Below are 14,054 nucleotides of genomic sequence, written 5' to 3'. Positions count from 1 at the left end.
TCCACTCACAAAGTATTTTATGAACTAATTTTTTAACATTTTTTTTGTAAACTAATTTTAAATCTAACATTATTTTTTTCTTCTAAAACGAACACTTTTGGCCGCGCCTATTGCCATGACGCGGCGAAACGTCTGTGCCGCGCCATACATTGTGGCGCGGCGGGAGGACGGCGTGGCATCGACCGGGGCGCTGACCGATGATGTGGCAGGGTCTGTCGCGCAATAGACCACGGCGCGCGTTAGTTGCGCGGCACTAACGCGCTAAGGCCCACGGTGCGGCAGGATCTGGACGTAGACAGAAGCCGATTCAGCTGCTGTCGGTGAGGATCGGCAGCGACGTGACCATGGACCCCGGCTTCGTGTCGCAGCTGAACGACACCTGCAGCTCTGACCCCAACACCTTCGCCTTCCTAGACCCCTCGCCGGTGGGCTTCGACAACGCCTTCTACCGGAACCTGCAGGTCGACAAGGGCCTCCTGGGCTTCGACCAGGTGCTCTACTCCGACATGAGGTCGCGCAGCACAGTCGACTACTACGCGTCCAACTAGGGTGCCTTCTTCAGTGATTTCGTGGTGGCGATGACCAAGCTCGGGAGGATTAGAGTCAAGACACCGGCCACCGGCGACAAGATACGCTAGGACTGCCGGTTCCTGAACTAGTTGCTAGTTAATCTCGTCGGCAGTGCTGCTGCGACGCATTGAAACAAATATGAAGCAAATAAATGGAGTCTGTGCGCAAGTTGACAAGTTGCCACATAACATTTTCATTGGTTCATGAGTCTGCAAGTTTTGGACAACAATATTCGTTCGACATAACCAACTAAGTTCCAGGAGTGTAAGGATCCCTCGGATGTCTCTGTCTCTTTGGATTTATATGCAACACATTGGGAGTGTAGCCAACGTCGGTGTGGTCGCGTTGCCGGTGCGTACGGCTCGTACCCTGCAAGTATATGATATGCACGATTACTTATAATCTTTATGATCATTAGTTCATGGAGCCTACTTATTTAAAGAAACTTCCTTTATTACTATATGTGAGGCTCATTGGGTACCAAGCGGAGCACCACCTAGCTGACACATGCCGATCTCATCCTGCTGCCAATCGTCCCACTGGTGGTGCTGTATGCGGAAGCCCAAGGGTCCTTCCTAGCGCCTGGTTGTCCTCGTTTGCAGGGTCCTTCCCAGCGCTATGATGTGGTGGTGTACGCACTACGGAAGCGACACCTGTCATCGGCTGAGAAGAGCCGACTGGTGTCCTCAAAGAGTCAGAAGACATGCCACCCGACCACGCCGGGTAATCGGGTTCCACCCAAGGAGTGTCCATACAGCTCAACTTCTGAGCTAGCTTCCTACTGCTCCGCTTCACCTTCTGTATAAATAGACATTAAGGTTAGTGCATTTCCCAAACGTAAATACACTAAAGAAACATTTTCAGAACGGACAAGTTTATGTTTACCTCCACAAAAGCCTCGAGAACGCCTGGCCCCTGGCCTCTAGACTCGTGAAGCTAAAACGTTGTTTCGTTGGACAACCTTGACAATTGTGTCGCCTGGGTACAGAAACACGGTTAGACAGTTTTAGTACACATACTTAATACCAAATGGATAACAAATTGTACCATTCGAGTATCTTACCATGTATGTTTGAAGCGAGACTCTCTGTAGTTGTGTGTCGTCCCTAGTGGCAACGTCGTACATATCTTCGATCACATCTTCCTCGTTGTCCTTGTCAGTTGCCTCCTCATGGTACGGGGGACTTGATATATGTCCTCGTAGGCCTATGAAGCCACCGCAGGTACTCGTCGAAGGTGTGCTGGTCGTGTAGGGGACCCGCATCGACCGGCTGCTGGTCCCTGTACTGCCACAACTGGATGTACGCGTTGTGTGTCACGCACCAATCCTTGGTCTTGTACCTCTTTCTGCGGTCATACCTGCAACAAAATGATTGTTAGTTGTACCATACACACCTCTGAATTATAGCTTTGTTATTAATCGATAACGCACCCGTGCAATTCTTAGTTGGTGGAGTAAAGTGGTGATGGGTAGCCTGTCATTCTTCCAAACTGCCTGCAACCCCTGATGGGTAAGTGAATCTCGACCACGTGGAAGAAAATAAGAGGGACGTTGCAGCGATACTCGTCTGACTCATCCCTAGTGACAGGACTCAGATAGTACTGGAGCTACGAAGTATCCCAAGGACACCAATGCACCTGAACATTTCGTAATTGAGTTAGGTTGTGATATAGTGTACATCGAACAAGACACATGTATGATAGTAAAGAGAGCGTAACCTGGTGCTGTGTCAGGACATCGAGACAGTCCGTGTACTCCCTGTACTTGCGCCTCGCATTCCCTCTATCTAACTCTGCTTGCATCCAGATATACAGAGCTATATGGAGTGTATCCTGCCCGTTCTGATGCTGCATTGAACACGATAATGAATTAGCCATTAATAATTTCATCATATGTAACTGCCTCGAAGAATATAGTGAACCGAAGTACTTACCGGTAAACCAGTAACAAGGGGCCTCCCAACGGGCCATCGTTCCCAACACCAAACTTGAAGTAGGTAGGAGCAACCCCAAGGTTCGCATACCCTGAGGTGCGACGACAGGCAAGGCTGTCGATACGTCCATGCCAGGACTACGCTACCCTAGCTGTATGCCGCTATGTTATCCCACGACCGACGTAGTATGTCAAGAAAGATCCAGCTGATGGTGTTGCCTGTAGCATCTGGGAATAGGAAAGCACCAAGAAAGTGCTAGAGCCACACTCTAGTGAACCTATCGATCTGAGCCTCATCAGCCTGTGGCTCCAAATAATTAAAGCGCTTTATAATCCACGACGACGAAACACCAGAACTTTTTCTAAAATTCACCAAAGAAAATGAGACCTGATGGCTGTAGGAAAGCAATATAAGTATTAAATAGGCTTGAATTGCTCATTTATTTTTCTTGGAAACCTCGTCGCCCGGTGAAAGAAAACCACTGAATTGAGCCACCAGCTCCCTCCAGTGATCGTTGTCAACTATACCTGTCACTGGAAGTCCCCCAACCAAAGGCCAAAGATAGCCTTCATGTCCTGCATGGTCAAGGTCATCTTGCCGCAAGGTAGGTGGAATGTGTGGGTCTTAGGCCTCCACCTATTATCAAAATAGAACGACTGTTAGTTATCTCAAATTTGTTATAAGAATGTTTACGTACAATGAAGGCACTTACACTTGTCTATAGCTGCAGTAAGTAGTACAAGTAGTGTTGACAACACGGACAAGCTCGAGGAAGACGACATACCGTATGTACGGCGCGTAACGCTCGTCCCACTGGTGTGCCCTGGTGTGCGTGCGGGGTGTCAAAGGAGGCAAGGGCACCTCTGCGTCGGTGTCAGTCAAGAAGTGTGCTCGGTGCGGGTCGTCGTACTCCACCTCAAAAAGGGGGTACAACTGGTGCTGCATGGGAGGGGCCATCCTGTTATAAATTGATAAACAAAGGGTTAGAGTATTCAAATTAATAATATTCAAATTAACATTATGTAGCATTGTAAAATTTGAACTACTTGTTATGCAATACGAACACAATATGAAAGCACATGTATATATTCAAAGTAACATTAACAGACATATTAAACAACTTCACTAGGAAAATAAGCAACTTCTATGTATGGACCTGCTGCCCTCGTCTTCTATGCCTACAAGCGTCTGTGGCGCGGCAGGCGTTCGTGGCGCGGAGACCACGCACGCACATAGCAGGGCAGTGGTGTGGCTCCCTTTTTTGGCCGCCGGCGAACTCGTGAAGGAGCCCGACGACGCCATCTTTTTTCTTAAGGTAAGTGAAAAGTGTCTTACTGATCTTAGGGTTGGGGATTATTACCGGATTTAGGTAATTTGCATTCCTAGGGGTTCAGATTTGGGCAAGAACTGGGGCTTAGTGTTGAAGTTGATTCGACTCCCCTCCTTCTCGGTGCTTAAGCGAAACCCTATATTCTGATTTGGCTTAAAGAACTTTGAATCAGACAAATCTGAGGCTATTTAGATCTTAACCAAACACTAATTAGGTCTTAGGGTTCAAGAATTAGGCTAAGCGGCTTCTCGGATAGCAATTGTTAGAACTTATACTTAGATAAGATCTTAATTAACCTAATTACAGGAACGCCTAAACCAAAATTAGCACTTAATTTAGACTTTAATCAATCTTACTCACTGCCGGCGTGTGCCGTCGTTGTCGTGGTGGCGTGCGGGCGCGGCGGGCGGTGTGCGACCGGTAGCAGGCGTGCGGGCATGCTGGCGGCATGCGGCGCGGCGGCCGACGGCAAGCGTGGTGGGCGGCGTGTGGCGGCGAGGCGGGCAGGCAGCCAGGCGAGCAGGCGTGGCAGCGAGCAGGCAGATAGAGGAAGGGCGGTGGCTCACAGGCGATATTTACCTAGGACTGTCGCGCCATGTGCTATGGCGCATCAGGCCATCAGTGCCGCGCCAAGATCGGTGGCGCGGCAGACCCTGCCACATCACCGGTCAGCGCCCCGGTCGTCGCCACGTCGCCCCTCTCACCGCGCCACCATGCATGGCGCGGCACAGGAGTTTCGCCGAGCCAGAGAAATAGGCGTGGCCAAAAGTGTTAGTTTTGGGAAAAAAATTAAACAGTGTTAGATTTAAAATTAGTTTACAAAAAGTGTTAAAAATAAAAAAAAATCACCACAACTAGAGGGTTCAGTGAAGAGAATGAAGCAAGTTCAACACATTGTGGATGTTTGGTAGAAAATCCCAGCCCAAATTAAATAACTGAATCAAACTCCCAACAACCCATATCTATTGTACTCTGTACATGCATAATTTAACTATGCAATTTCCTACAATTTCAATCAGAAAAACAAGAGAAATGGAAGAACACATAGAATAGAACTATGGCCACCCCAGCTACTTGTTAAGTAGTCTGTTGCTCTCCTCTAAACGCGCGGCGAGGGCATGCATCGAAAGGGCTCACCTGCCGCTGCACTGTAGCTGCGGCAGGGGCAGGCACCAAAAGACTCTCCTGCCGCACTGTAGCTATAGTAGGGGCAGGCGCCGAAAAGCTCCCCTGCCGCACTATAGCCACAGCAGGGGCAGACGCCTAAGTCAGCCCTGTTGTCATATCTAGTCACTGTAGCAGCATGGCATCCTGATATGTCTGTGTACTAGGATTAGATAGGTAGAGTTGTATATATATTTTTCCACTGCAACTCAGTAAAGAGAGAGAGAGTTCAGTTTTGCCATCTCCTCTATAGAGCTCCAATCAACATTGGTGCTTATGCTCTCTGTGTGTGCTCTGTTCTCCCCCTTCTTCTACCACTAGCCATAGTGTCTGGTTAGCAACGCCGGTAAATGGTCGGCTCACCCGAGCCAATGATCCTGAGGTCAACAAGTGGTATCAGAGCCATACAAATACCATCGCTGGACTAACCACTAGCGATGACAGATGGATTGGAGATGGACAACAGCAGCGGCACTGCTGTGGCTGCCTAGCCACGATAGGAGGTCATCGTGCGCACAGTGCGGGAAGTCAATGGCACCAGTTGGCCGACGCTGATTCGCACCAAAGGATGAAGGTCAAGCTCAAAGTCTGATGGCTCTAGAATGCCACTGACAAGGGCACCAACAATGAAGAAGATGACATGTCAATGTTGGAGGCTATCCTCGTTGTTGTATCAGCAGAGTATAGGGAGCCGTTAGGGGGTGAAGAGCTCTGCTAAGGAGGCATGTGAGGCCATTGCGGCGATGCACGTCGGTTCCGACCGCGTAAAGAAGGCGACAGCCCAGCTGCTGAAGCAGGAGTACGTCAACCTCAAGTTCAAGGATCATGAGTCGATGGAGGACTTCTTCCTTCGCCTACAAATGCTCATCGGCAAGCTGAGGAGCCACGGTGCCACCATCGACGAAGAAGAGGCGGTCTCCAAGTACCTCCACTCCGTGTTGATGAAGTACAGCCAGATTGCTCTCTCCATAGAGACGATGTTGGACTTGTCCACCCTCACTATTGAGGATGTGATAGGCCATCTATGGGCGGTGGATGAGCATATGGAGCAGGCCACAGCAACAACGAACAGCAGCACTGAAAGGTCCTTGTTTGGTTTTGGTAATTGAGTGACAACTTAGGTGGACTAATTGTGTTTATGTGAGATACACAGGTGATTAGTCCACAGGTATATGTGTGTGAGCAACATATGCCATGAAGGTGAAAATGGCTTAGAGATGTTGCAAAGCTCACACATGTGATGATGAAGGAGCTTAAAAGCACATGAGACATGACATTGAGTCATGTGATCAAGGTGGAGAAGATCAAGACAAGACTTGGCTTGATGGACCGGTTGCAAGCGTGAAGGGCAAGTCGAAGGCTTTGGAGTGATGGACCGCGTGGCGGTGAAGCTTGAGCAAGACTTGGCGCCGATGGACGATGGCAATGGTGAAGAGCAAGTAGAGTCAAGATCGATGAACCAATATGATCATGTGATGATATGAAGTGGATCATATCATTGTTGATCGTGTTGGTGCATGTATTGCATCGACATTGGAGGAGATAGAATGGAATGTGCAAGGCAAAGGTATAACCTAGGGCATTTCATTTCACCGGTCATAGGTGTGTAGAGAAGTTTATGACCGGGTTTAGGATAGATGGCCGTACTATCAAGAGGGGCAAACTTGTTTGCATATCGGTCATCTAGTGCCACTCGAGTGATCTAACTTTGCATTGTCGCTAGGATCGAGTGGCGTGGCAAGTTGAGTGGCTAACATCCTTTGGGAAATGATTATGAAAAGCTAACACACATACACATTGTGGGATTCGGCGCTTTCGGGAAAATGGAATGCCTATTTTCTATTGCGCCGGATGCAAATTCTTGGTGGTTAGCTCATTGGAGCAAGGGTGAAGAAGTTAGAAGTGAAAACGAGTTGGTCGCAAAGATGCCAGCGTCGGTCAACTGACCGGACGCTGGATCTGAATGCACCGGACGCTGCAAGGCTGCGTCCGGTCAGGCTGACGTACGGTGACGCAGTAGCTGGAGAGTGACCGGACGCTGGCTGCGTCCAATTGTGTTCGACCGAACGCGTCCGGTCATGCTCGGGAGCTTACTGGAAATGACCGGACGCTGAGGGTCCAGCGTCCGGTCAGTTGAGTGCTGCTGCATCCGGTCAGGTCAAGTGACCGTTGGAACCGGGACACGTGGTCGTCTGTGGGCGACCGGACGCTGAGGTCCAGCGTCCGGTCAACACGACCGGAGCGTCCGGTTGGCCCGACCGTTGCCCAGTGAAGGGGTAACGGCTAGTTTAGCCCTTGGGGCTATAAATAGAAGTGGCCCTCGGCCATGGCTGGTGGAGCACCTTGGGGGACTTTGTGTCCATGCTTGTGAGTGCTTGGGAGCCCTCCATCACACATATACTTGATAGTGATCATTCGATTGTGTGAGTGAGCGATTCTAGTGCGATTGCATCGTGAGGTTGCATCGAGTGGTACTAGGTGATCGAGTTGCAAGCCGGTGGTGCTTGTTACTCTTGGAGGTTGCCACCTCCTAGACGGCTTAGTGGTGGTCTCCGTCAAAGCCCGCAAGAAGCTTGTGCAGCGCTCCGGAGAAGTGCTTGTGAGGGGTACTTGTGCTCGCCCTGCAGGAGTCGCGAAGAGCAACTTTAGTAAAGCGTGTCATTGAGCTACCCTCACTCAAGGGGTAGGTTCTTGCGGCGCCCGACGTGCGGGCTTAGCGGGTGATGCTAATTAGCCGCCGAACCACCAAGTGAGCGGTCGACACAACAGGGACTAGCGTGTTGGCAAACACGTGAACCTCGGGAGAAAAATCATCGTGTCAACCTTATTCTTCCCGTTGGTTTGCATCCCCGTTACACAAGCTTGCAATTACTTTTATACATATTAAGCTTGTGTAGTTGCTCATGTAATTAGATAGCTTGTGTAGCTTGCTAATTACCTTCTTGCTTGTGTAGCATAGAAGTAGCTCCCTTGCGTGGCTAATTTGGTTTTAGTAACCTTGTTAGTCACATTGCTTAGTTTGTGTAGCTAAGTATTTGCGCTCTCTAATTAGGCATTGGTTGCCTTGTTATTGAGCATTGCTAGTGAGCTTAGTTAGCTTTGTGCTTTTGCTTACTAGCATGTGTAGGAGCTCCCTTGTCGCTTAAAGTACTAGTGGCATAGGTTTGTGTAACCTTGCTCCTAGAATTGTTTAGGAGAGCTCTAGCTAGCCCGGCACCTTTGTTGCTTAATTGTTATCTTTGCAAGGTGCTAGTGAACATATATAGTGGGGTATAGTCTTGGCTAGACCGATAGTTTTAATTCCGCATTTGTATCGGTTAGCCGACGCGATTAAGTTTTAGAAAAGACTATTCATCCCCCCTCTAGTCGCCATCTCGACCCTTCAAGCACGCTGCTGCTGATAGAGGAGGAGTGGGCTGCCCAGATGAAGGAGAAGAAGTCTAGGGAAGCCTCCTCCAGCCGAGGTGGCGATGGCAAGCACTGTAGCAAGGCTTCTTTGGAGAAGAAGAAGAAGAAGGTTTACCCCAATGCTTGCCGGCGCTGTGGGAAGACGGGCCATTGGGCAAAGGAGTGCCTAAATCACAAGTAGGAGAAAAAGGCTAAGGCTCATCTAGCGCAGGCTGATGATGGTGATGATGAGGCCACTCTCCTGATGGTGACGTTCTGTGCACTACATGACATTGAGGCTAAGGAGAAGGGAGAGGTGATGGCAGTGGAAAGGGCCTGGGAAGGCTCTAAAGGCTGTCAACCTCGATGAACCACGTGCCCAAGTCCACCTCGGACATGTGGGCGGCAAGCAAGAACAGCGGTGGTACCTAGACTCTGGCGCCAGCAACCACATGATGGGCTCCAAGGCAGCCTTCTCTGAGCTCGACGGCGATGTGATCAGCACGGTGAAGTTCGGTGATGGCTCAAGGGTGGCAATCTGAGGGCGCAATACCATCATCTTTAGGTGTTAGAACGGCGAGCACCACATGTTGACGGATGTATATTATATCCCGTAGCTACGTTCAAGCATCATCGGCATTGGCCAGCTAGATGAGCGCGATAGCAAGGTACTGATTAAGGACGGCGTCCTTAGGATCAGAGACCGGGACCGGGAATAGCACCTTCTTGCCAAGGTGAAGAGGTCCTAGAACCGGCTATACCTGTTCGACTTAAAGGTGGAGCAGCCAGTGTGCCTGGCAGCACGACATACTGAGGAGCCATGGCTGTGGGATGCCCGGTTCGGCCATCTCAGCTTCGATGCGCTCGGTCGGCTGAAAAAGATGGTCCAAGGGCTGCCCTAGATCAAGCACGTAGGTGAGCTGTGTGACAGCTGCCTTGCCGGAAAGCAGAGGAGGCTGTCGTTCCCAAAGGTGGCCAAGTATCGAGGTGATGGACACGCTCGAGCTCATCCACGACGATCTCTGCGGGCCAATCACGCCAGCCACAAATGGTGGACGACTGATGGATGATTGTAGTCATTATATGTGGCTACAACTCCTAACGAACAAGGATGAGGTGGCGAAGGTGATCAAGAAGTTTAAGGCACGCGCGGAGGCGGAGAGCGGCAAGAAGCTACGCGTGCTGCGGACTGATCGCGGCGGCGAATTCACTTCGATGGAGTTCGCTACGTACTGCGTGGATCAGGGTGTGGTGCGACATCACACCGTGCCGTACTTGCCATAGCAGAATGGCATGGTGGAGCGGCGAAACCAGGTGGTGGTCGACATGGCTCGATCCATGATGAAGGCCAAGAGCATGCCGATGAGGTTCTAGGGTGAGGCGGTGACCACAACGGTGTTCATCCTCAACCATGCGCCGACCAAGGCTCTGAAGGGCAAGACGTCATTCGAAGCTTGGTATGGGCGCAACCTGAGCATGTCCTTCCTCCGAATATTCGGCTGCATCGGCCACGTCAGGAAGACGAAGCCAGTCCTCACCAAGCTAGAGGACAGGAGCACACCGATGGTGCTCCTGGTCTACGAGGAAGATACCAAGGCATACCGGCTCTATGACCCACGTAGAGGCAAGATGGTTGTCTCACGTGACGTCGTGTTCAATGAGAAGGTGGCCTAGGACTGGGACAGTCCAGGCATGGGGGAAGCTAGCGGCTTCACCAACACCTTCGTCGTCGAGCACTTGGTCATCCACGGTGGTGGAGACGCTGGAGAGGAGGTACCGACCACTCCAGCAACAGAGCTGAGCACTTCTGGGACGGTGCCAAGCACTCCGGGAGGGGTGTCGAGCACTCCAGGAGTGGTGCCAAGCGGTCCCGCAGTGATGTCGACAACTCCAGGATGGGTGCCGAACGCTCTCATAGCGGAGCCGAGAGGTCTTGCAGTGGTGCCGACCACTCTAAGACAGGTGCTGAACACTCCTGCAGTGGTGACAACCACTCCAGGAGTGGTGACATGCGGTCTAGGAGTAGTGCTGAGCACTGCAGCGGGGGTGCCGAGCACTCCAGGTGCTGTGCCGACCATTCCAGCGAAACAGGGGATTCCATCGACGCCGATCGAGTTCGTTTCATCTCCAAGCGACATCACTGAGTTCGTGGATGTCTTCCACGATGGTGAGGAGGTGCGATTTCACAGGCTGGATGACATCGTCCGTGGCACAGGGCCCTCAGGCTTGGCGGGTTGGCTGCTCAATGACCCAGAGCTGCTTCTCGTCAGTGCAGAGGAACAACCCACGTTCGCGCTGGCCGAGCGCGATGCGAATTGGCGACGAGCGATGCTAGAGGAGATGAAGGCGATAAAAGAAAACGAGACTTGGGAGCTCGTCGATCCACCTCTAGGATGTCGTCTGATCGGCCTGAAGTGGGTGTACAAGGTCAAGCGGGATGAGTGCGGCGCCATTGTCAAGCACAAGGTGCACCTCGTCGTCTGAGGTTTTGTCCAGCGCGAGGGCATCAACTTCGAGGAAGCCTTTCCGACGGTAGCGCGCATAGAGTCTGTCTGACTGCTGCTGGCTTTGGCAGCAGCGAAGGACTGGCGCGTCCATCACCTGGACGTAAAATCAGCCTTCCTCAATGGTGAGCTGGCGGAGACGGTCTTCGTCAGGCAACCTCCGGGTTTCGCTGTCCAGGGAGCGGAGCACAGAGTGCTTCGACTGCGCAAGGCGCTCTACGGACTGTGGTAGGCCCCACGAGCGGCGGCCACAACGATGTGCCAAAGCTGGGTGGCTGCGTCGGCTGATGGGCGAGCTGACCAGTGTGGAAGCTCACCCACCAGCATTGATGGTAGACAACCAGCCCACCATCGCCCTCGTGAAGAATCCGGTTCTCCACGACTGGAGCAAGCACATCGATGTCAAGTTCCACTTTCTCAGGGATTGTGTCGATGAAGGGCAGATCGTCATCGAGTTCGTCGAAACTGGTCGTCAACTCGCGGACGTCCTCACCAAGCCGCTCGGCCGTCTTCGATTCACGGAGCTGAAGAATATGATCGGCATGGTGGAGGTTCTAGGGTTAGCAGCAGGATTAGAAAAAAAAATGTTAAGTAATCTGCTACTCTCCTCTGAGCGCGTGGCAGGGACAGTCGCCGAAAGGGCTCTCCTGCCGCTGCACTGTAGCCACGGCAGGGGCAGACGCCGAAAGGCTCCCCTGCCGCACTGTAGCCACAGTAGGGATAGGCGCCAAAGTCAGTTCTGCTGTCACATCTAGAAGTTCAGTTTTGTCATCTCCTCTGCTGAGCTCCGGCCAACGTTGGTGCTTATGCTATGTGTATGCGCTCTGTTCTCTCTCTTCTTCTATCTTTAGCTATAGTGTGTGGTCGACAACGCTGGTGAGCGGTCGGCTCACCCGAGCCCGTGATCCCAGGGCCAACACTACTGCTGTCAAAAAAAATGCATGGATGAAGAATTTCGATGTCCTCCAACCAATTAATATACAAGTCAAAAATCAAACGGTAGCCGATCACTACTTATTCTGATCGTCGACGTCCTTCTAGAGGTCGGCCGGCGGCAGGAAGTAGTCCGTGGTGAGGCCGTGCACATTGAAATCGGCCTCCACCGTCGACGTCTCCTCCAGCTTGCGCTTGTGGTTGACGGACCCCTCGCCGTAGCGGAAGAGCGTGACGTTGGTGTGGCCGCCGTGCGCGATGTTGATGCCGTCGATGCAGCGGTAGTCGGAGATGACGGACTCCATGCTGGTCTCCCAGAAGATGTTCTCGCTGCGGCGGTGGCCCTTGCCGGACTTCATGCGCAGCAGGTGCGAGTCCTCGAGCTGGATGAGCAGCCCCGTGCGCTGGCTGAAGTTGCCCCACACCGTGTGGTGGATGATGTCGAACGCCGGGGCGCTCCGCGCCCGCAGCGTTGCCGCGCCGGCCTCCAGCTTCAGGATGAAGCACTCCTCGTTGTTGAGGATCTTCTCGCCTATGCACACCGCGTCGGAGAAGAGGTTCGCGATGGAGCGTGGATCCAGGCCCTGCGAATAATAAAAGGAGCACGATCGAATTAGGAGCTGAACGCTATGCATTGCATCATTGCATGCTTGCACGGAATCGGCATGCACGTGCCTTGGTGGCGCTTCATATTACCTGGAGAGAGCGGCGGAGGGGGCGCGGCGGGCCGCGCGAGGCGTGGGACTGCTCGGCGGCGGACTGGCGCCACGCGACCTTGCTGTCGCTGCCGGCGCTCATCTTGTGGCCGGCCATGATGAGCTCGAAGAACCAGACCTCGGGGGTCTTCTGCCAGAGCACGAAGCCGCCGACCTCGGCGCGGCCCTGCGCGGCGACGGTGGTGACCATCTGGTCGCCGAGGTGGAACTCGGACGCGCACATCCGCACCTTCCCAACGGCGTACATGCTCCGCACCCCTGCAGCGCCGCCTGCCCGCCCGTCGCCGGGATGTACTGCTGGATGATGTACCTGGCCGTCGACGCTTGCTTCGAGTCGATCGATCGATCAAGCAAGGAACCGAGTCAGATTCTGGATGTACGCGCGCGCGCGCGTAAAAGACGCAGCATGCATGCATGGCAGATGGCAGTTGCAGGCAGGATGATGTTGCTGGGTGGCTTACGATGGAGGAGTCGCGGATGGAGCGGCTGAAAGCGCGGTCGTGCGGAACAGGGCAGGTTATGAGCGGCGATCCGACGACGTTGAGGAACACCTGGAGCTCCGCAGTGGCGGAGGCAGGCCCGTCGACGGTGGCGCGATCGAAGGCCTGGTTCTTGAGCCAGGCGAGCATGTTGGCGCCCCGGGCGCCGCGGCGCTTGTCGGCGCTGGGGGCGTTGATGAGCATCTCATCGGGGATGGGCACCTCCAGCACGGTGTCCAGGGAGTCGTCGCGGTCCAGGTTCGGGCACAGCTTCCTCATGACACGCCCGCCGCGTCGTCGTCGTCGTGCCGCGCATCAATGCCGCCGAGCGCCGATCCGTGGAGGTGGAGGTGCTGACGTACAATGCAAGCGCGTGGGTCGTGTGGAGCAGGGCACTAAGCTAGCGCGTGCTTGCCGGAGACACGAAGAGTCGAAGACAGAAACAAGTTGGAGAAGGGAAGGCCAGTAACCGGAGGAACATGCAGAACGAAAGGTGGCAAGGCATGCATTGGAAGCGAGGAATAAGTGGATCGCGCAAACAACGGGGGCGGGGAACTACACAGCTAGATAGACTCTTTGACTTGACAGCATCCGCGATTCCGCGCCATGCCGCCATGGCCATGCATTGAAGTTTTTTTTTTTACTTCGTGCAATTTCCAAATTCCAAAAGCAGAAGTAGCGTGTTTGGTCAGATGTATCATACTGACAATGAACTCTTTGGAACCTGTTTGTTTTTAAATAAATATAATATTTAATACTCACTTCATCCTAAAATATAAGGTATTCAAATATTTTTAGAACATATTATGTAGTATAAGATAAATGACGTACTCCTTCGTTCTATAATAATAAATTAGTTTCTGCAAAATTTCTAGATAGATTAAGGACGCCATCTCCTTTCTTTTTCTGAAAGATATTTCTTATATTTGGCAGCTATCTTTCTGGGCACCCATGATTAGCTTCTGTATTTGGAGGCATTGTTCCATGTTTGTATAGGTTGTTATTTATTTTTTTAGATAAATTTTAATCCTTAGAAA

At 52.2% G+C, this 14,054-nt stretch overlaps 2 protein-coding genes across 2 annotated transcripts; one reads left to right on the top strand and one right to left on the bottom strand.

The window, feature by feature from the left end:
- Positions 1 to 115: 115 nt before the first annotated feature.
- Positions 116 to 548, top strand: LOC136544288 (peroxidase 51-like). Its single transcript, XM_066536506.1, has 2 exons — positions 116 to 210; positions 296 to 548. Exons 1-2 carry the CDS (start codon positions 116 to 118, stop codon positions 546 to 548), a joined length of 348 nt encoding a protein of 115 aa, XP_066392603.1.
- Positions 549 to 11,803: 11,255 nt separating this feature from the next.
- On the bottom strand, positions 11,804 to 13,431 carry LOC136546685 (uncharacterized). The gene is made up of 3 exons (XM_066538646.1): positions 13,000 to 13,431; positions 12,519 to 12,861; positions 11,804 to 12,406 (listed from the first exon to the last, which is right to left on the bottom strand). Exons 1-3 carry the CDS (start codon positions 13,294 to 13,296, stop codon positions 11,904 to 11,906), a joined length of 1,143 nt encoding a protein of 380 aa, XP_066394743.1. The 5' UTR covers positions 13,297 to 13,431; the 3' UTR covers positions 11,804 to 11,903.
- Between the last annotated feature and the right edge of the window lie 623 nt (positions 13,432 to 14,054).

The sequence above is a fragment of the Miscanthus floridulus genome, chromosome 3, assembly GCF_019320115.1.
Source record: "Miscanthus floridulus cultivar M001 chromosome 3, ASM1932011v1, whole genome shotgun sequence".
NCBI classification, from domain to species: domain Eukaryota; kingdom Viridiplantae; phylum Streptophyta; class Magnoliopsida; order Poales; family Poaceae; genus Miscanthus; species Miscanthus floridulus.
This window is presented reverse-complemented; position numbering and strand designations above follow the sequence as displayed.

Coding starts and splice junctions, on each gene's coding strand:
- LOC136544288 (XM_066536506.1), top strand. CDS start 116: ATGACGCGGCGAAACGTCTGTGCCGCGCCATACATTGTGGCGCGGCGG. Junction 211..295: donor CTGACCGATGATGTGGCAGG/GTCTGTCGCGCA, acceptor ATCTGGACGTAG/ACAGAAGCCGATTCAGCTGC.
- LOC136546685 (XM_066538646.1), bottom strand. CDS start 13,296: ATGAGGAAGCTGTGCCCGAACCTGGACCGCGACGACTCCCTGGACACC. Junction 12,862..12,999: donor CCATCCGCGACTCCTCCATC/GTAAGCCACCCA, acceptor ACTCGAAGCAAG/CGTCGACGGCCAGGTACATC. Junction 12,407..12,518: donor CCCTCCGCCGCTCTCTCCAG/GTAATATGAAGC, acceptor TATTATTCGCAG/GGCCTGGATCCACGCTCCAT.